Here is a 20,533-nt window from a genome sequence, read left to right as displayed (position 1 = left end):
GCTAAGCTCTTCTTCCTATTTCCAGTTGAGAGAGTAGGCCCAGTGTGTAACTATTCCCTTGGAATAGAGAATTACAGATCTTAGTTTCAGTGTGAAAATTCAAGACAATTTTTCTTCTTTGCACTGTGGAGTGGTTCTTTCTTTTTTTCCCTCTTCCTGTTCCCCATATGACCACTACTACTTCTTATAGAATTAGAACCCACTAGAAATCAACTCCTATGGAAAATGAATGGTTTGGAAATGTTTCAGAAAAGACAAATTGTCGAAAGACCCCACTTCCAGACCCATGGGTTTGTATTTCCTTTACATGTATATGGAAAATGTCACCTGACATTTTCTTGTGGATTCCAACATTTGCTACTTAGATACAACTCTTCTTACCTGAACTCACAATACTAAGATTGCCACTGGAAGCCCTCCAGCATCTATCTTCCTCACCCACCTGGAAGCTGCTTGCTTTTCATTCCTCTTGGCTACTGTTTCTGACAGCAAAGCCCAGGTTACCTGTAGCTTTGCTGTTGTTATCTTTTGTTCTTCTTGTATCTGCCTTTCCTCATTAAAAATAGCCATATAACCTTTCCTGCCAGCCATGGACTGCTGGGAGCACTGACCTCCCCCACCAAGCTCCATGACCATGTACTGAAAACAAAAGTGGATCCATCCTTTAATAATTCATAGGCCATCTGTTTAGCTTCTGAAAGAAGAAAATCAAATATGTGGGGTTTGTGCTAGTTTATCTACATACCTCTACCAACAAAAAAAAAAAAAAGGAAAAAGACTCTTACCTTAAACAATTTAAATGCAGGTCATGAAGGAGAGCACTTGTGGACACAGGGGTCCTGAAAACAATTGGGAAGAAAGAACTGAATGCCTTCCTAACACAGCAGCTCTATGGCCTTCCTGAAAGAACTTTTTAGGTGGGCTCCCATCAGTTCCCTGTGTGGCCAGATCCTCCCTGTTCCTGTCTGCTTGCCAGGTGGTAGAAACAAAGTTGTACCAGTCCTCTTTGTGATCCCCCTCCTGGGTTCTCCCTCAAGCTGTCAATTTTAGAGAGCCCCTTTATGCCTCCAGAGCCCATAAGGCAGGGAAGACACCAAGAAAAAATCAGCACAGATGCATCAGCTGCTCAGAGAACTGAGAGATAAAATCTAATGGCCCAGCCTTGGGGAACAGCTTGCTCAGCACAGCAAGGAATGGTTCACAGCTTAGCAGACTTCAGCTCCAGACTTCTCCTTCAAAACTGAGAAAAACAGCAAGGCTGATCAAACTACTGATTCCTTTTGCACATGCCTTGAAATATCACTGTTTTCCAGAGCTGACTAGATTAAAGGAAAACTCCTGCTTCAGTCACTGACATTCCTGCAGAAATTGCCCTTTTCTGGATTACCAGCAGTAGCAGTAATGTGAGTGGCTGGTGAAGAACCATCCATGAAGCTTTCAAGTCTATTGCTTTTGGCTTAGTGAAGGCTTTCTTCATCATGAGCTTGAATAGATTTATTGTCTTGGTCATGGAGTGTGAACAAAAGTGATCGTACTCCCTAGGCACTTAGTTTCCTCAATTCTACTCAATTCTAATTGCAACTAATGAAAAGCATACTGCATTTTTAGGTTGTGGTTCCAGGAAGCATTTTAAATAGAAGTAGCCTCCAGCGCTGTTCAAAATGCAATCTAAATAATGCAAGATTGTTAGGAGAAAATACAGCACTATTAAATAACACCAAGTAATGGACAACTATTCAAAGGCATTATTTTTTATTAGCCTGGATCATTATTACTGAGTACATGACCTTACTTGCACTCTGTAATACTTATAGTCATTCAGGAAAGCTAAATAATCATTAATCATAATGATTACACTGAGTGGTTATATCCATATTTTTTGGATTTTCAGTGCTGCGAAAACTCTCAAATATGTTTTGTTTTCTTCCTACAAGAAGGGGAACCCTTTTCAAAAGGTGATTTAAGAGAAAGTTGACTTATTTTCCCTAAATTATATAAGCCCACCCCAAATGATGTATTGTTTTCAGTCCAGAGAAATTTTCTTTCAGGTAAAATAATATGTTTTGTGCAGTTTGTGAGAATGAGAACTTTATTATAGACTCTCACCTAAAACACATCACATCAGTGTGCAAAGTGAGCCTTTTCACTCAGAGGCAAGGGAATGGACAAAATATCCACCAATTTTATTACACAGATGTACAGGTGGCATTTTGAGGGGAAGTGAGAAGGAAGGATAAAGTCTGTGGTTTTGCTGAATGCATAACACTAATGATGCTGAAAATGGGATGTTTCTGAAGATTGCCTCCTGATTTGCCTTGCAAATGGCTCTGTCTGCCAATGTCTGCTTATGCCACACCTTTGACAAGAACCCATTTGTAGTGTTTTGCCAGAACTTGTTTAGCATGAAGCTTTGAGCTCTGGTGAAGTGTCCCTGTGGACCTTTTTATTTTCTTCCCATCTACAGGCTCCCTTGACAGACGGAAATGTAAGAGAAGATTTGTTATGGAGCATTTTGGACTTTTTTTTTCTAATAAAAAACGCTGTCCTGGGTTTAGTTGGTGGGAGTGAGGAGTCAGCATCTTTAGTGTCAGAAAAATATTTCAAGATATATAAAAACATTTATTTTCCAAGTGAAGTCGGTTTTGTCTGTGACAGTAATGGGTGAGTGGTCTCCTTGTCTTCTTCTTGACTCATTAGCTTTATCATTTTATTTTTTCCTCCCCATCCTGTTGAGGGGAGTGAAGGGTGCAGCTGATGGGAGGCTGGCAGCTGGTCCAGGTCAACTCACCACAGTATCATGTGCTGTAGAATTTTGTACAGGGGTTCCTTCTCAGGGAGAAATCCTTCCTGTGTGATGTGATATAACATCTAGCACATAATCCTTCTTCTCAAATGTATAGCACTGCACACTGGAGTGAAATCTCCTGAAGGTGGGAGAGAGCAAGGGTGAGGATAAATGTGGAATACAGAGGAAATGGGACTGTGTCTCCTGACCAACATTTGAGGTGCCAACAGGTTCTTGTGTTCATAGACTTGCAAGCTTGAAAGACCTGCTGTGCTGGGTTGGCTCACTTGTCAACAATATTTCTTCAAGGTTCTTCATAGTCTTCACAGTCAGAAGGGAGCCTTTATGTTTCCTAGTAGTTCTTCTGTGCTGGAAATGCACAGCATGGCTGTCACTATTTGAATGTGTCACTCAAGTGTTTGTGAAAATGAGGGCTTGACAAAGAAACTTTCTGTGCCAAAACAAACATGGTGAAAAGAAGGCAAGATAAACAAAACCATCTTTCTGTCCCTGCAGAAACTCAACGTATTGCATGAAGGTGTCCATGTCCTTGACAGTAGCTGAGAATGAATCTGGGCTTTGCTACAACAGCAAGATCAGATACCTGGAAAAATCAGAAGTCACTAAGAAAAAGACAATCTCCTGTCCTGATATTGAGGATTACAAAACAGCCAATCAAGAGCCAGATGTGGTGTGGTACAAGGTAACTATTGCTGTCTTATTGCTGTTGGGCTGAAACTCTTCAAAACTTTCACTGTTTTTAGTCTGAGGCTTAGAGCTGACTTTCTCTGAGGCATCAGTGGTTTGTGACTGGTCTGGAGAGTGTTTTCCCAGTATGACAGTTTTGCAGGTAAAACTACCCCGCATAGTCATTGTCCAACAGAAATCAGTATCAGTGAGGATGTTTCTGTGAGAGTGCTCACAGGACTTCTCTATCAGCAGTGCCACATTCCCAAACCACAGTGCCTCTATAGCAGTTTGTACCTGGCTGTGGTGTCTCCCTGCATGACACTGGAGTAGAAACAAAGGGAGGCATCTGCAATGGAGCCAAAGGCATATCAGCACCACCAGCTCCATTTTTGCTGCCAATTAATTTTTATGGAGTCTGTCAGCTAATTTCACCAAGACTTGTAAATTTTTACCAGTGTCTCCTGGAGTCTGCACAGAAGTCTGCTGAGGTTCATTGAGTAACTGTCATGAAGTCAGTTCATTTTAACTGAGGTCAGTTAGATACTTTTACTACTTTCCAGGTAACTCATCTGCCTGCACCTTCTCCAAGGACTGTCAAGTATCATACACCACTTTCATCAGCAAATGTATTGGTGATGAGTTTCTGTAGCTCCCTGAGAAAGCAGGAGAATGAGTAAAATATGGGTTGGCTGGCAAACATCAGGTAATGAGACCACAGCAAGGTCTGGTGAATTTTGCCTGTTGTCTTGACTGGGGTCAAAGTCTGATATTTGAAGAGCCCTTATGTATTACTTGAAGGCTAATACCCCCAAATAATGATGCTAGAAACAGTAGAGAAGAATAAAGAGCTGAGAGTCAGAAGGAATCAGAAATAGTTGGGCAACAGGAGCAGTTCAGTGGAATCTGTGGAAAATCGAGTTTGGATTGTAGGAGTTTAGGATAATCTTAGTTCAGGTAATACAGACAGAAACATACAAACTAGTTACAACCTAAATTTGTAGTGCTTGATTTGCCAACCTTAATAACATTCTTTAAAGAATCTTTTGTATGAAATAAGTAATATGGGCAGACTAGCAGATTTCTTTCCTCCTTAGCAGGTTGCAGCTGAAATGAGCAACTATAAAAGTTGTCATCTATTTGTTTTTTTACAGAAATCTCACATGCTATATCTTATAGTAACAAAATGTGTGCCATAATCCACTGTTAGTGTGAAAAAGTTTTTCTTTCAACAGTTGAAGCTCTTTCTCAGCATATGGGTTGATATCTTCAGTGCTGTTCATATGTCAATTTTATGTAGTTAGTTAATCATAGAATCTCCTGTGTAAAGAGGATACTGAAGAGAAGCTGCTTCTTGCCCTCTCTGCTTTGGTATTACTGAACACTAGATCACTGAAGATCTCAATTTTGTGCAAAAGCACACTGAAAAACAGTCTGGCAGAAATGATCTTCAGCTGTCATGGAGCAGAAATGAGTCTAAAGAAGATGCATGTGCAGCCTCACACCAGTGATGTTTTGCACTGACCAAGACAGGGAGTGGAAGGATCTGTTCCAGAATCCCACCCATGTTGTCTGGGTGTCACACACAGGCTGGAGTGTGGCAGCTGACTGACAAATCAACTTTGTCATTGGATGATAACAGAGAGACGATTGCCATCGACAACCTTTAGTCTGGCTTGATAGTGAAAAGAGATGTGAGTGAGATTACCTACTACATACACCTTCTTATCTATAATGAACAATTACAAGTTATCAGTTGGGCTCTTAGAGAAACATCTTTGTTACCTAGACCTGAGTCAGGAAGCTCAGCAGTGTTCAGTCACAATATTGATGTTGCACAGAAGGTGTGTATGTCAGGTTATCCCTTGAAACTTATTTCTGAACAGAATTTTGGATATTCTAGAGACTATTATGTTACTGTTAATACAAGTCTGCATATTCAAAAGAGCAGAAGTCCAATTTCTAGAAAATATATAATTATATGGATTTCAAAATAATTTGGTGAATACTGGGGTAGCCCCTACAAACAGCAGTCTAGGACTTAAGAGCATGCTGTGGGAGGGAATGTGAGTAAAAAAAGCAGGTCCCTTCTCCTGAAGAATAGTGTAAAGTATTATCCTGCCTTAGGATCTGACCCTCACTTTCCAAAGAAGGCATCCATTTCTGGTCATAGCACACTGGATCCTCCTTAAAATCCTGTAGATTTTAAGCTTGATGTGTACATAAAGTATATAAAATCTGTGTACAGATTTACTTCTTGAGTAAATCTACTCCAGAGGCACTGTGGGAGCCAGTGGGAGGGGATATTCCTTTCCATTATGCTGGAATATTTTGAGATTTTCACCCAGGCAGGGAGCATAAGTTGTTTGAAACAAAACACTAGACAGATAAATAAATATGAGGAAGTCTTTGAGATTTCCTTCTTTATTCCTTCTGCTGAAAAGAGAAATTCTTGTGAGAACCTGCCAATTCATGGTAGTCAGGGAATTTGGACTTGACCTATGAAATATCATCAGACAACACAGTGATGATGCCTGCTCATTGTGTGCAGAACCTGCTCTGCCTTCCAAAAGGCTTCTCTGTGTTGAGGGATTAATGAATCTGAGCTAGTAATTGCATCAATTTACTGGGAGTTAACTGTAATTTAAACATGCTCTTAATTATGCCTGAATAGAATTCCATGTGCACACCCAATACACAATATAGCATTTGCTGTGAGAATTTGTTTTAACAGTAGTATGAGCTTCACTTCTGGCTAGAATTACACTGCATTAAATATTTATTTTTAAAGATTTCCCCAATTAATGCCATTGATATATGCTCAGCTCAGTTATGCCTATTAGAACTGTTTTGACAAGATGTGTGGGATTTTTTTTAAAGTAAATGTGTGTGTCAAGGCATGATTGAATGAATGGGATTTAAGAGTAAGAGCAGTTTCATGAAAAATCAGCTGGCAGAGAGAAAAGGTATATTACATCTTGAGTGTGCAGTCTTAATCCATTTCCATCATGTCTTTTCTACTACTAGGTTGAAAGGAGGGCTAAGAGAACAATCAAAATGTCAGGTGGAGGACAGGTAGTTGTTAACTACCCAGAAAAATAGACTTTTGAGGTACTGCACTTAGATTTCAAGGAAGAGAAAAGGATGCATAATAGTGACACTTTAATTACTGGAGGGAAAAGGCCCCAAACATTTCAGATGTCTAAGGAAAGTAAATAGTCTAGAAAAAGAAACTTCCAGATTCTTCTAGCAGGGAAATATAATGCAAAAGCAGAAAAGAGCAATTAACTGGTTAGAGCCTTTGGGGGGAACTTAGAACACCTTCCAGTACCTGGAGGGAGCTTAGAAGATGATTGGAGAGGGACTTTCCACAAGGGCATGTAGTGAAAGGACAGGAGGGAATGGCCTTGGACTGAAGGAGGGTAGATTTAGATTAGATATTAATTTTTTTCCTGTGGGAGTGGTGAGGCACTGGCACAGGCTGCCCAGAGAAGCTGTGGACTCCCCATCCTTGGAAGAGTTCAACACCAGTTGGATGGGGCTTGTAGCAGCCAGGTGTCCTGGAAGCTATCCCTGCTCATGCAGGGGAGTTGGAAAGAGATGATCTGTAAGGTCCCTTCCCAAACTGATTCCACACAATGAGTCATGCAATTGAGCCCTTACCCTTTCAGGGAAATTAGTAGACGTCCGGCAGTAAAATCTAGATTGTTTTCAGAATATAAAAACTTGTAAGGATTTTGTTTCTCAGCCATTTTTCAGCTTCTCCCCTTTTTTGCTTTTAGTTTTGTGTATTAAATATATAAACAAGCATTTTCAACATAATTTTGTAAAGCCTGCATAGTCAGCAGATTAAAAAATAATTAGCTGAAATTTGGGAAAGAAAGGCTTATAAATAATCTTTAATAGGAAGTGTTTCAAGAAGATAAAAAAGAAATAATAAGGAAATTAGTGGTACAATTCCACCAAAACAACTCCTCTATGTAAAACCACAATAGCACAAACATTGTTTTTGCTAAATTATTACTCTTTGTAGTAGTAAATCCTTCCTCTACTCCTGTAGTGTCATCCTTCTTATTGCAAATTTTATATGCTTTATATAAAAATATAAAGTGTATAAAAATGTGTCTTCCATCTCTTTGTTCCCATGCTTTTAAAAATAAAATAGTGAATGTAAAACTGGGAACACAGGTTATTTCAATGCTGCACTAAAGGGTGCATATCTGAAATATGCTTACTTTATGTGTCCTGGGAATTGTATTCCTTCTAAATTAGGATTGAATAGGACTGAATCATATTCTTTGCTCAGTGTTCAGATTTAGTTACACTAAGTAGGTGGTTGATGTACCTTTCAATAGATCCAAAATTTTGAGTTCAAATCAGAAAGGATTTAATGGAATTTCCTGGCTCAGATCTGTGTCCTGAGTGAGTCTCAGCACAATAGATGGGATCTGGGTTCTGGTCATTCTCTATCACCAGTGTTAACTGAAGTTCACTTGGAAGACAAGATGATGCTTCCCTTACAGCTGTTCTTGGGAAACAGAGAGATGCACTGATCACTCTGGTACCTGCAGCAGTGTTGCACAGCTTCTGAATCTGAAACCTGATTATATTGTGACTGAATTTGGCGTCCTAGGGACAGGGAGAACTCTTTAGTGTTCCCTTTTTAAGTGCAAGGCCAGAAACTCTCAGTCCTGTCTTTTTATTTCTCTGTTGTGGTCCTTGCATTTAGAATCTGACATGGGTTTGGAATGCGTATGGAGTCCATGAAAAATTTATGTTTATGTCATGCTGATCTCTTACCGTGGTACAATATATTTGCGTGTTGACGTATTTTCTTGTTTGGTTGTTTTCTTAAGAGAAAGCTTTGTTCTATTTTGTTTTCTGTGTTTCTGACACTGCTGTTGCAGACAAGCAGAAAATGGGGCATAGGTGTGGGCATGTCACCAGTCTCTGAAGTTGCTGAGCCTGATGTGAGACTGCAGCAGTCTGAGAGCTTATTCCAAGCTGCCACCTTGAGAGAGGTAGTAGAGAGGCATTGAAAGTACTCAGGCCCTATGTTACTTTGTGTTTCCTGGGTACAGGATTAGCCAGAGCCTCTGGAGGTGCTGGGACTACTGAGTGCTTTAGAGAACTCAAAAAGTATGGTTTTGTTGCAGGGAGAAGAGGCTTGAGGTTAAAGGTGTTTAGAGGCAATAAATACATAATCTTAAGGTGCCATTTTCAAGAGACAATGGTTAGATTTGGACCATGCTTTTAGTTCAGAGCATGCCAAGAATGATTCAATCATGAGTGCTGTTCACATGGAAAGTGACTGATCTGCCTGCAAAGATCCAGTATGTTAGGAAAGGCAGAGTCTCTTCTTACACTGTATCACACCCTATTCAGAAGGACTCAAACATGCTTCCAGTAGGACCAGAGTTTGTAGCAATGAACCTAAATCTGCCAAACAACAGCTAAGGACTGTGTGGGTGAAGTCTGTGAGAGTTGCAGGCTATCAATGCCATGTCCTGCATCACAGGGTGCACGGGGGAGGTGATGTTGCAAAGTGCCTGGTGATGGGAAAAGACTGAATCAAAGCTCTTCAGGTGCTGGAGAAGCCAGTGATGAGAAATAAGGCTGTAAGGAAACCAGGCTTCTGAATTCTCTCAAAAAACTGCTGTTCTTCCTGTTTTCTTCTACTGGTAAATGGTCCTGGCCTGGGACTATGTATAAAATTTGCCTTCAGGCTAACTCTTAACAGATGTTGCCCTTACTCCCTTCAAATAGAGACATATTTTAATGGTCCATCCTAAAGGAGAGGTCTTGGCAGTTATATGAAGAAAAAGAAGATACTTAGCCATTGCTTGAGGGCACCATGTATTAAACACAGCCCATGCGATACAGTAGGAATAACTGAACCTTAAAAACATTTCTGTTTAATTTCACTCTTCAAATTAATTCCAGTTTCAGATCTCTCTGCTTTCTGAAATTATATTTGAATTTTAATTTTAATTGTAAAATATATCTAGGTGGTTATTTCCTTATGTATAATCCTGAAAATATGATCATACAACACTGTCTTATGTTGTACAAGCCAGGTAATTTTGTCACTGGATTTTTTTTTTTTTGCAGGAATGTGAGCCAAAAATGTGGAGAAGTGTTGTAATTCAGAAGGGAAATACTCTCTTAATTCAAGAGGTCCAGGAAGAAGATGGAGGAAATTATACCTGTGAACTAAAGTTTGAAGGCAAGCTTATACGGAGGACAGTTGAATTGAAGGTTACTGGTAAGAATCTTTTTTCTATGCCAATAGGAAAAAAAATTAAAGCTTTGAAATAATAGAAAAAATGGTACTCATATGTCGGTGAAATCTGTCAGTGAATCTGTTTGACAGAAATAAGTCCAAAGCAAATCCCAGTAGCTGAGCAGTCCCAGACTCTGGGAAATTTATATCAAGATCTTCTAAAATTCCACAGAAGAGTACTTTTACCTTTTGCTTTGTATAAAACCTGGAAATGCTTCATATTTTTAAGTTTTCCTTTAATTTATGATGATCAACTTTTCTAGTCTAAGGATTGTCTTTAGTGAAGAGGATGGTGCAACTTATTCCAAGGGTGAAGTCAGCACTATTGGACTGCCAAAACAAAGTAACCTGCCTGTCAGGAGGTCATACACTCTATGGCTCTGACTCTATGGAGTATTTACCAGACAACAGTATTTTTCTGTCTATTTTTGTCAGGTATCAAAAATGAACAGCTAAAATAAGTATTGTCTACTGATATATTCTTGCTCCCTTTTCATCTGATTGTACAGTATGACATCTATAATTATTACTTTGCCTTCTGTGTTTGTGGAACTTTGCAAGTACCTGAAAACAGTTGAGGTTTTCTTCAGCCTTTCACACAAAACCATATAAACAAATGGTTAGGTATCTTCCTCACATACTGATTAAAACAGGGCCCTACTCAAAGCAGTGCCTGGTAGAATTCTTCTTATATCAAACTGAACTATTCCATATGATGTTTCTAATAGGTTCTTGAAAAAAAAGTCTTCCCTTTATTTTGGGTGGAATCTGATTTTTATTCTTATCATTATTTTTCGTTTTCAGTGAGTTCTTTTCCCTGTGTGCCCTATGTCATGTGACCCTTTATTGTCCATTTTGGTCGTGGATGCAGCTCTAAAGTACTGATTTGACCTACCTGATTCTAGACCTGAGATATGAAAGAAGATATAATGCATGAAGATATAATACCTGCTTTGTGGGTGGTTGCTACCCTAAGTAGCATGCTGGTCTTCAACCAGAATGTGAACTAAGTTTGACAAAGTGAAAATGAGATGCATTTAACTCAATTCCTCATGATGGGTATTTTATGCTCTCCCTCTCATCATGACCTTGCTAGAAGTCATGTGTTTTCTTCATTATTTAAACACTATGGTGTATTTATACTTCACTATTTAGGGAATTTGTCCTAAACTAAATATAGAATTTATTACAGTTATTTCTCTTACTAAAAAGTTTATTATCAGATTATTTAAAATGTAAGTATGAAATATGTCGGTGTTCTCCATTTTGCAAAATGCTTGAGAAGATTTTTCTTCTTTTAATTTGGTGTGAATTCATGTTGCATTAAATTTTGTTTAGTTTATAAAAGCACATATGTTTGTAAACACCTTTTCCAGATGGAAATGTTTGGGAGACATATCTGATGTTATGTGTTTGTTTATTGAATCTCTCTAGATATCTGAAAGAGGCTAGTAAGTTTATGTAAATAAAAACCTAAAACTGTGGATCAGAGCTACAAATGACAGCTTTAATGAGCCAGTTTGTTTCTCCTGGTTTTTTTGTTTTGTTTCAGTTGGTGAATTTTACATGTTACTGTAGGTTTAGATCTTTGTGGGGGAGAGGTCAAAGAAAACTTGTACAACAAACAGCAAAGGATTGCTTGTGTTGTGTGGCTGTCCAAGCCAGGGGAGGGGTCCTGAGGTCAGATCACAGGCTGGGAGCAGGTACATGACATCCTCAGGGATTTGGCTGAATAAATGTTGTGGTCCTTCAGGACTCATCTCAGTATGTCCAGGTCTTTCTTGAATTGGAATTGGTGTTGCACTGGGCCCCATTTTTCATCTGTCTGAAAATGGGTTCTCATCAAAATATTGCACCAGAGGAAGCTAGAGGGAGAACCAGAGCTCTGACTTCTGAACCTGCTGGTCTTTAAAATCACTGTTAGAAAATACTGCTGAAGGCTGGGGTAGAATTGTCTCTGCTAGCCTGCAGCACAGATGTGGAGAAAAGGATCATGCCTGCTGTTTTCTTCTGAAGGAGCTTTGTGATGCTGTTTCTATTACTGGTACTTATTATCATGTCTGAATTGGCATTTATTGGCAAGCGTCTGAGTTCCTCTAACATAAAGATTTTGAACAGAAAGACTCTGTTGGGCACTGCTAGCAGCCATGGTAACCTGAAATTGTTATTGAAGAGTTATTCTGAAAGTGAAATGGGTAACTCCATGTCTCTCTTGAGCAAGGAGAGATGCACTGCCATGTAGAGAGGGGAAGCTGGCTTAGATTCCCTGTAGTTTTTTCAGGCATTTGCAGAAGTACACAGTACAAAGTGCACTAGTTAGGTGGATGAAGTTGTTTATCTCTTGGTTGTAAGACAAGAATCTTTTCTTCTTTGAAGTCACATCAAATGTGGTATGTGAGGTTTTTAATCCTTTGTGAAGGTTGTGGTAGTTATGTAAGTAGCAATATGAAATATTTGCTGTTTGTAGCTAAATGCAGAATGGGCATCTAAACAGTGAAACTTGAAATCAGAATAAATGCAGTGCTGTCATAACAGAAGCTACATCAAAAGCTTTAGGAAAATTTCAAGGTGCAGGAGCCAGAAGCACCATTTTAACTTGCTGTTGGTAAAACTAATCAGAATAGTTCATGAGATCCCAGCCAAATGCAGCAGTTCTGCTGAAGATGTGATCCCACAAGCCAGGCTGATCCAAGTTACCAGCAGACAAGAGAGCAGCTGTGGGCCGAGGGAAGGATGTCTGTCTGTCTGGTATTTATATCAGTGTTGCCTAAGGATTTATTTCAAGTAGAGGCTTTCAACTGGGGACACAACCCTGCTCTTATTATTTATCCAGCAAAGTCCAGTGATGTCATTAGAGCCATTAGAAGGTGTTCCCTTAATTTCCTGTGACAAAGTGTCAGCACAGTTGTCTTAGTGGCTGTGCCTGGGGCAGGGAGCTGCAAGGACAGTGTGCTTTCCTTGGATCCTCTCTTGCCTTCTGGCCTTTGCAGACCCAACTGGAAGATCTCAGTGGGCCAGTTAGAGGTAGGAGGGGAGTTCCTCCTCCCTTTCTTCTGTGGCAAGTCATGATATGAGCAAGTATGAAATAATTTGTAACAAAGAAATCTTGGCAGTCTTAGATGGAAACTGAAAGCTATCAGTGTGTGATGCCTGGCCAGGGGAAGGCACAAAAAGGGACCTGAGTGGTGTTGGTAGGTGAGCAGAGCAGAAAGCAAACAGGTCAGATGGCATTTGCAGGAAGGCTGGACACAGGGATGGCAATGTCATTTTCTGGCTGCAGTGGGTAATGAACAGCTGGGTGGGATTCAGTTGATAAAGGATTTCAGAGGCTGTAGCTCTTCAGGGTTCTGAGGGAAAGGCTTGCAGACTAGAATATATTTGAAAAATATTTTGGCAGAAAGTATTTATAGGGAAAAAATCCCGAGCTACAATACAGCACTAATGAGCAGTGCCTAAATCTTGGTGTTTGGGTGCATTTAACAATAATAGATTGTCAACAAACCAGCTTTTTCATCACTAGTTCTTCATGGGTTTGTTATATTATGCAGACAGATGTGAAACAAGTCTTGTCAGCCTTTTTTGCTGAAGAAACATGACAACAGTGTTATCTCTTAGCAAATAACACATAACCCTTCAGTCTATGTAAAAAAAAAATATATTGATACCAATTCACTTTGCTTCTTGGTACCTTTAGAGTAACAAACAAGTGAGATTAGAAACTGTAATCTAGGGTTCTAAAGTGTAAAAATGTAACAGAAACTCAGTTTTTAATTAGATAATAAGTTAGAGTGCACCCATTCAGAAAAAACTGAATGCACTAATATAAAGTTACAGATAATCTACATGATTATAATTTATTAAAATTACAGTTATTCAGGAATATCAACAATCAAAAGCATTTTAATGAGTATTGTAAATGCCAACATTTATTAAAGAACAGTTAAACTATTCAGATTAAAAGAAAAAAAACCCAGACTTAGAATGCAGTGTTGGTTTTGAAAGGCAATTTCTGCATCTTCCTGTTTTCCCCAGCCCTACCAACAAGTTTACTCTGTCTTGATGCACAGCAATATTTCAATAGCTTTGAGGGTGAGAAGGTGCCATTGTGAAAAACACCTGCTGTGTTTATCTGCTCCTTCAGCACTCTTTTTGCTTTGGAACACTGGTCTGTGAGGGCACAGGCTGAGAAGAAAATGCAAGGAGACATATCTTGGAGCTTTGGGAAAGGGCGATGCCTCTAAGAAGAGAGCAAGAGCTGCTCTCACAGCGTGGCCCAGGTGCCCCTGGCGGATGAGGCTGTTTGCAGGGATGTGTTTCTTCAGGGACAGCTGGGCTAGAGGGAGAAGTTGCCTTGTTCTTTCTGCTGCCTGTGGAAAGAGGTGATTTGTGAGCTTGTACTGGTGAATTATTTTCCAGTATGACAGCAGAAGGTGGCCATCTGAACAACTTCATAAACTGCTGGTGATGAATTGGAATGACATGCAGGAGTTACTGGACCACTCTGTCCAGGAGCTCTGTCCTCCAAGTTTCCTTCATCCTCTACTCTGGCATATTCTTCAGAGACTGCTAAAATGCCTGGCCGTTCCTAAAAGTCATTTGTGCAGCAATATCTGTTTTGACCATCGTAAATGACAAATTATTCCACATGGCTACTTGAGTTGAATGATTCTGCCTGAATTCACTCTTTGATCATAGTTTTTCAATTAAATTATTTCAAGTCTCATTAAATCTCTCACTTTTCAAATTACACCTGCTGCTGTTGCTGGATTTTGTTTGTGGGTTTGGAACCCCTTTATTGACAAAAGTAATTGATGGTTGGTTCCAAGGAGAAAGCCATGGAGGAAGCCATGTTGTGGCAGTTTTGTGTTCTCCTTGGGATGCCTTTTGGAGCTGCAGTGTGCCTGGAGCTCTGGGCTTTGTGGTTTTTGGAACCCTAACCCAAGCAGCCTTGGGCTAAGGCTGGTTCGAAGGAGAAAGCTGTGGAGGAAGCTATGTTTTTTTTAATTGAAGTTTTGCAGGATATTTCTTGTGAAATTTCAAAATTTTCCCTAAATGCAAGCTCTGGTTCCGGTCAGCACTCAATATCTCACTTAATCCCTGGCATCTGGGAGTTGCTTGAAGTGCACTGGTGCTTTATTGTTGATTTTGGCCAGCAGCTCTAATGAGAGCTGTTAGCTCCCCTCTCCCTTATTTGTTTGTGTTTTCAAGCATGGGTCAGAGAGTCTGTTGTCTCAAATAAAGCAGAAAACATTTCAAGGAAAGCCTAAAGCAGCCTGTGAATTTTCCTGATGAAGCAGCCTGAAAAGCACTGCAAGGTAAAACACGGTGACGTGCGGATGGTGGTGGCTGCTCTGGCCTTCAGGGTTTGCTGCTCCTCACTCCCTTGCATTGCCACTGCTGGTGGGCATGGGAAGTGTTTGCTGTACTTGGAGCTGTCTCCCTTTTTCTGGAAGCAGATGCTCCTTCTTGAGAGCTCTATTTGTTTAGCTCCACATCTCCAAAAGAAAAATTTCCTCTGTTTAGTGTTCGCCAGAATTCTAAAGTGATATTGAAGCTGTCAGCAGCTGTAGGGACATGCTTTTTATTCTTTCCCTCCTCTCCTGGCTTGGCAGCTTTGGCCTTTCTTTGCCTGCTGTGAACAATCAGCTCACTCCCAGTGCTTGGCAGTCCTCATCACTTCTGACATATGGCCTGGGATGCCTGTCCCCTGTTGTATCCCATGCAAGTGTTCCAACCAGAGCTCCCCTTTGGCAGGAAATGTGCTGTTTCCAGCTGAAAGCCCAACTCCTGCTCCCTGTAACTTCATGGGGAGCTGCTGGAGTACAGGCAGGGAACACTGGAATATTGGCCCTTTCTACTTTAGAACTATTTTTGTTCTTAACAGGCAATTTTATTTTATCCATAAGTCAGAACTCCCTCCCATACTTTGTAATACAGAGAGCAAATCCCTGTGCAGAAAGCTCCTGGAGCAAGGGGGTGATGGGTGTTTGCACTCTGTTTCCTTGGCTGATATGAGGTTGGATCTCACAGCTTGGCTTGGGAGAATGAAGGGAGAAGGGGGCTCGCACTGTGGCTCTCCTGGCACCTGCCTGTGTGCCATGGTGGCTTTAGGTATCACTACCCAAAAAGTGTCACAAAGAAAGATACAATGATTAACCAACCAAGGCTGCTGAGCTCAAAATAAAGTGTGCATTTTCAGATTTTCCTCAAATGTAACATAAACAGTGGAGAGGGATAAAACTGGTGAGATTTTCAGTTTCTTTTTTAGTTCACGGTGTTGGTACATTCCATTGACTAATGAACGGCATTTATGGTGGTAGATGCAGAAAGGCCTTCCTTTCTCTGAGAAAACATTTTTTCATAACAGAACTTTTAAAATATTTGGGTCCAGAAGAGAATAAATTAAAAGAATCTGGAGAAATAAATTATTCAGGGGAAGATATTTACAAAACAATGGAAAAAGAGAAAAGCAGCTTTCTTGTGACTGCAGTTCTAACAATTGTGAAAATTAGATACTTGTTAATTTGGAAATGAAATCTTAAAATGATCAAGTTAAATCTGCATAAGTTTTTTACTTCTGGGAGGGAGACTGCAGATGGTTTGGGAACAGAAAATCCTTCCTGTTCACTTCTACTATTGACACATCATATCTCAAGTGGCATTTACTTGCTCATATAAATTACACCTTTCCATAGCAAGACTTCATCTCTTTGCAATATCTTGACACAATCAGGGAATCACTTTTTCATTAAATGCAAGGGACAGCAAAAAGCCTGCCCAAATTAAGGTTTTATTGAGAGTCCCAAGCTTTAAAAGATCTGTGGTAGGAGGTACTGTTCTTAGCATTTCTTCTGCTGCACTTTCTTATAAATGATGCATTGCATCTTTTATTATTTTTATTTTCTAAAGGAAACCTTCCTTTCTATGAGAGACAGCAAGGCAGAAATGGGTTAAGTGCTGACAAATACAGTACTTAAAAACCAGGAAATGAATTTCACAGCTGGGTTCTTAAACTATTGCCAAAATAACTATCTATTTAAAGCTACATATAGGAAGTGCCAACAATTAGAGTTTTCTTTTGATATATTTTATGTGATTTGTATTAATTTTTACCAAGGTCTTTGTTTTGTAAATATTAGCTTTCTGTAATACAGTAAAGTTTATCTTAAAACTTTAATTTCAATTCTGATTTGTTACACGTCTGGCATCCTATTAACTCCTGTAGATAGCTAAGCATGTTTCTGTGGTCGAAGCAGACTTAATTGCCACTGATTTCTGTGGTGACTTTAGCTTTTCCAACTACCTCAGGCAAAGCCTAGTATGATCCATCAAGAGAAATGTGTTCATTTGCTTTTGACCCCATTTGGAAAATGGAGCAATTTCTCTGCCTTTTTCAGAGTATTTCTTGTTCAACCATGCAAAAACCGTGTTATAAATCTGCAGCAACTTCTGTGTCTGCAAAGAGTCCACAGGAAAATTCAGTCCAGAGCATGGTATCAGTACAATGAGGGTGCCCATTCGCCTGGAAGAAGTGCCAGTCCTGTTCTGTCTTTTAACATCTCTTTTTCACCTGACACCCAGAAAGGTCCTGATAAATTGGACCAACTCTTCTGGTTTCAGGAGCACCTCATCATAGTCTGTAAGGTGAGGATCTGGACAGTGTCTGAGGGATGCCTGTGCCCATTGGTGGTTGCTGTGTGAACTGTGTCACTGTTAAAGTGACAACAAAATACATCCACAAGGATAAAAGCTCCTTCATTTGCAGTCCCTCAAGTGATCCAGATTGATGACTTTTCCATTCACTAGAGTGACCTGTTAATACAGGGCTCATGAAATATGAGTTTGGAAGATAAACATTAAGTATTACTTCCATATCTCCTGGAGAAACTGCAAGTTCTAAGGGCAGTGAGAAATGTAGCAATATGCTGCAGTCTATGAATTATATATAGTGTCAGTACTCCTGGCGCTTTACTTACAGCTCCACAGCCTGCCTTCCTGGCTCATGAACATGCAGAGTAATTAGAATGGCAAATAGCATTAGTTTTTATTGACCTATGTTGCCCCCTAGTTCTCTGTCATGTTCTTGAACATCATGGTTTTTTCCTTCCACCTTAAATCAGCAGTTTGCAGTTTATAGCATTGATTATTTGGTATTGTCTAATTTATTGATGTGGGCAGCCAAGGCTTCCACTCATGTTATGGGTTGCTCATTTCTCCAATGCCCTGTCTTTGTGCACAGCGACTGTAGCTCACTGAATCACTGACAATATACTGTAAATGTCAGATATGAGCTCCCACTTTAAAAACTGCTGCTCAGTCCGGGAGCTGCTGAGCCACATTCTCTAAGTGGCTCTACGTGTATTGTGCTTTCAGTAGTGGAGGTGACTTAGTATAAATGACAGGATTGTGGGGGTTTTGCCAACAACAGTGAGGTAAAGCGCACACACTGGAAGAAACTTGTATGTTTTCATTTTCTGTGTTAGAGTAAGTTTCCTTCATCATGAAAATGTAGGCTGGATGCTCTTTCTTCTTTATTAATAATAGATAGTCAGATAGATGCACAGGCACAAAATAACACTGCCCCTGAAACCATTTTGCTAATGGTAAAATAGATACACATGAGTGAGCAGATTGCCTTGTCCACTGAAAATGCAGCTTTCCCACCCAGAGAAACTGCAAATCTTGCTTAATATATTGTCTCATAAGAAAAGCTTGAGAACCAGAAGCAATGACTGTCTCGTTCCTTTGAAATGACTGGAGAAATTTTAATAGGTGAAAAGCTCTGCTATAACTTGAGCTGGAGATCAGGATAATATTTTCACAGCACAATGTTGATGCTTTTCAAAACTGGTTTGTCCTGCCTGGCACTTGTAGCTGTGTGTCTGAGATGAAAAGTTCTGCTGTGGAAGGAATAGTGCTCGCTACTGAATTGTCAGCTTTATTTCTTACTGCAGTGATGTGATCCTCAAAGGTGCCTTATTCAAGCACCTGTTTAGCCTGACCCTGTTTAGCTTATGAGATCTGACAAAAGTAGTATTGCTTCAGGCTCTGATGTTGCTCTTATGAAGTTCACCAGAAGACTGGAGCTAATAACTCACCAATGTTTGCTCTGTGCCTTGCAATTTTTAAGTTGAAAGGACATACAAGAATATGCTGGGTGTGTTAAGTACCTTGTTTGTCTTTGATATCATGGAGCAGCATGGAGAAGATGTTCTTAATTTTCATCAGCACCAACCAAGCTATTTTTTGTCTTTGATATCATTGATTGACCTTTTCTAAGCAAGAGAAAAATAAGCATTCAACTGAATTTGTATTTAGGTGTTTATTACTCCAATCTATTTCAAAGGGCTGGGTAACTACTCTGTTACATTAGACTTACATGTACTGACTTATTTACTGTGTGTATTGAGTGGTTTTCGCAATGCAAGCATGTTTCAGTAAATAAAATCAATTTGCAGCCAATGGGAATGCAACAGTAAGTGATTTAACTTTTCATCTTTTTCTTTGGCTTGAAATGAAAAGCTCTCCAAGGCTTTTTTTTATGACAAGCCCTGTAGGCTGAAGTACTCTGAGAAAGTGCAGGAAATATAAAGTGCGAATTGCAAACCAAAATGATTTCACAGTAAAATTAATAAACAATATAGTCATAAATTTCTAAGGCAGCTTTGGGTTGTTATCTGTTCTTATACTGGTTTTTTTCTGGTATAGCCCAGCAATGGACCTAAAGGCCTGTTTCACCTCAGAAAGAGCAGTCTGGTCTGTGCAGTCTCTGATTTTATTTTATCTTGGCTGGAGCTGGTTCTCCTGTGTGGGTACCTGTCTGCCAGGAACTGGTCTGAGATAATTTCATAATCGATTGAGATGATAAAAGGGCTTTGGTTATATGGAAGGAAGCTAGATCCAAGCACCAGATGGTTTTTCATCTTTATGCAGTGCATATCGCATCAGCAGTCCAGTTGTGGAGAGTTGAGCCGCCCATCCTGGGCCAGGAGTGGTTATAGCTTCTGGCAGGGAAGGAACCAATTTGCCATAAGCTGTGTATGCCCTTAGAGCTTCTCTGGAATACACTGCCATGCTGCTTTTTCTTCCTTAATGCAAGATGAAATGCACCTGGAACAAGACCCTGCCAAGGCTATGACAGCTCTGTAACCTCTAGGTGGCCGTAGCAACTGTATTTAGGCAGATGTTTTAAAGGGGAGTATTATCTAAATATTGGTACATGTGGCTGTGCAGTAAAGCAATCTGATTTAGAGATGCCATTTGGGCTTCTCTTGGGATATGCACATGTTGCAGAAACACAGGCCACTTCATTTGTAAATGAAATAAGAGGGGTACACAGTGGGTCCTTCAGCATGGTGTGCATGCCAGTGTGAGAGGGATGGATCTCAGAAATACGGTGAGAAGCATTAGAGAGAGAGAGGAAAACCTTTGTTGCTTGGTTTTCTGATATAAAAGTCTGTTTGAAACTGGTGAAAGATCTAACCAGAGTATCAGGCTGATGAAGAAATGTGACTTTTCAGAAAAAATATGAGTTTGTCAGAGAGGAATGTTAGCATTTGCCCCCTTAAGAAATTCTTTTCCCCCTTCATAGTAAGAATTCCATTCTGGGAAAAACTGCAGCTTTTCTATGTTGTTCTCCAGAGGGAGAGAATTCACTGCTTTTCTAGCTGAAGTACTTTTTCTATCACTTTGCAAAGAAGCTGCCCTAAAGCTTTGGGCAGTGCAGCACTCAGAGGAAATACTGTGATCACAGACTGCTGCTGAAAGAAGAGAAGATG

The 20,533-nt window shown here is 39.9% G+C and overlaps 1 protein-coding gene across 5 annotated transcripts in view; it reads left to right on the top strand.

Moving 5' to 3' along the window:
* Positions 1–20,533, top strand: part of IL1RAPL2 (interleukin 1 receptor accessory protein like 2) — a 336,199-nt gene that overhangs the window by 182,731 nt on the left and 132,935 nt on the right. For all 5 annotated transcript variants that reach the window (XM_071442350.1, XM_071442346.1, XM_071442349.1 and 2 more), the window contains 2 exons: positions 3,302–3,488; positions 9,584–9,737. In XM_071442350.1, coding sequence (XP_071298451.1) covers positions 3,302–3,488; positions 9,584–9,737 — 341 coding nt within the window. The remainder of the gene's footprint in view (positions 1–3,301; positions 3,489–9,583; positions 9,738–20,533) is intronic.

The sequence above is a fragment of the Agelaius tricolor genome, unplaced genomic scaffold, assembly GCF_023055355.1.
Source record: "Agelaius tricolor isolate 1412-34295 unplaced genomic scaffold, bAgeTri1.0.p SCAF_17, whole genome shotgun sequence".
Lineage (NCBI taxonomy): Eukaryota > Metazoa > Chordata > Aves > Passeriformes > Icteridae > Agelaius > Agelaius tricolor.
Note: the sequence above shows the minus strand (reverse complement) of the source record. Positions and strands in the feature narration are given on the sequence as shown.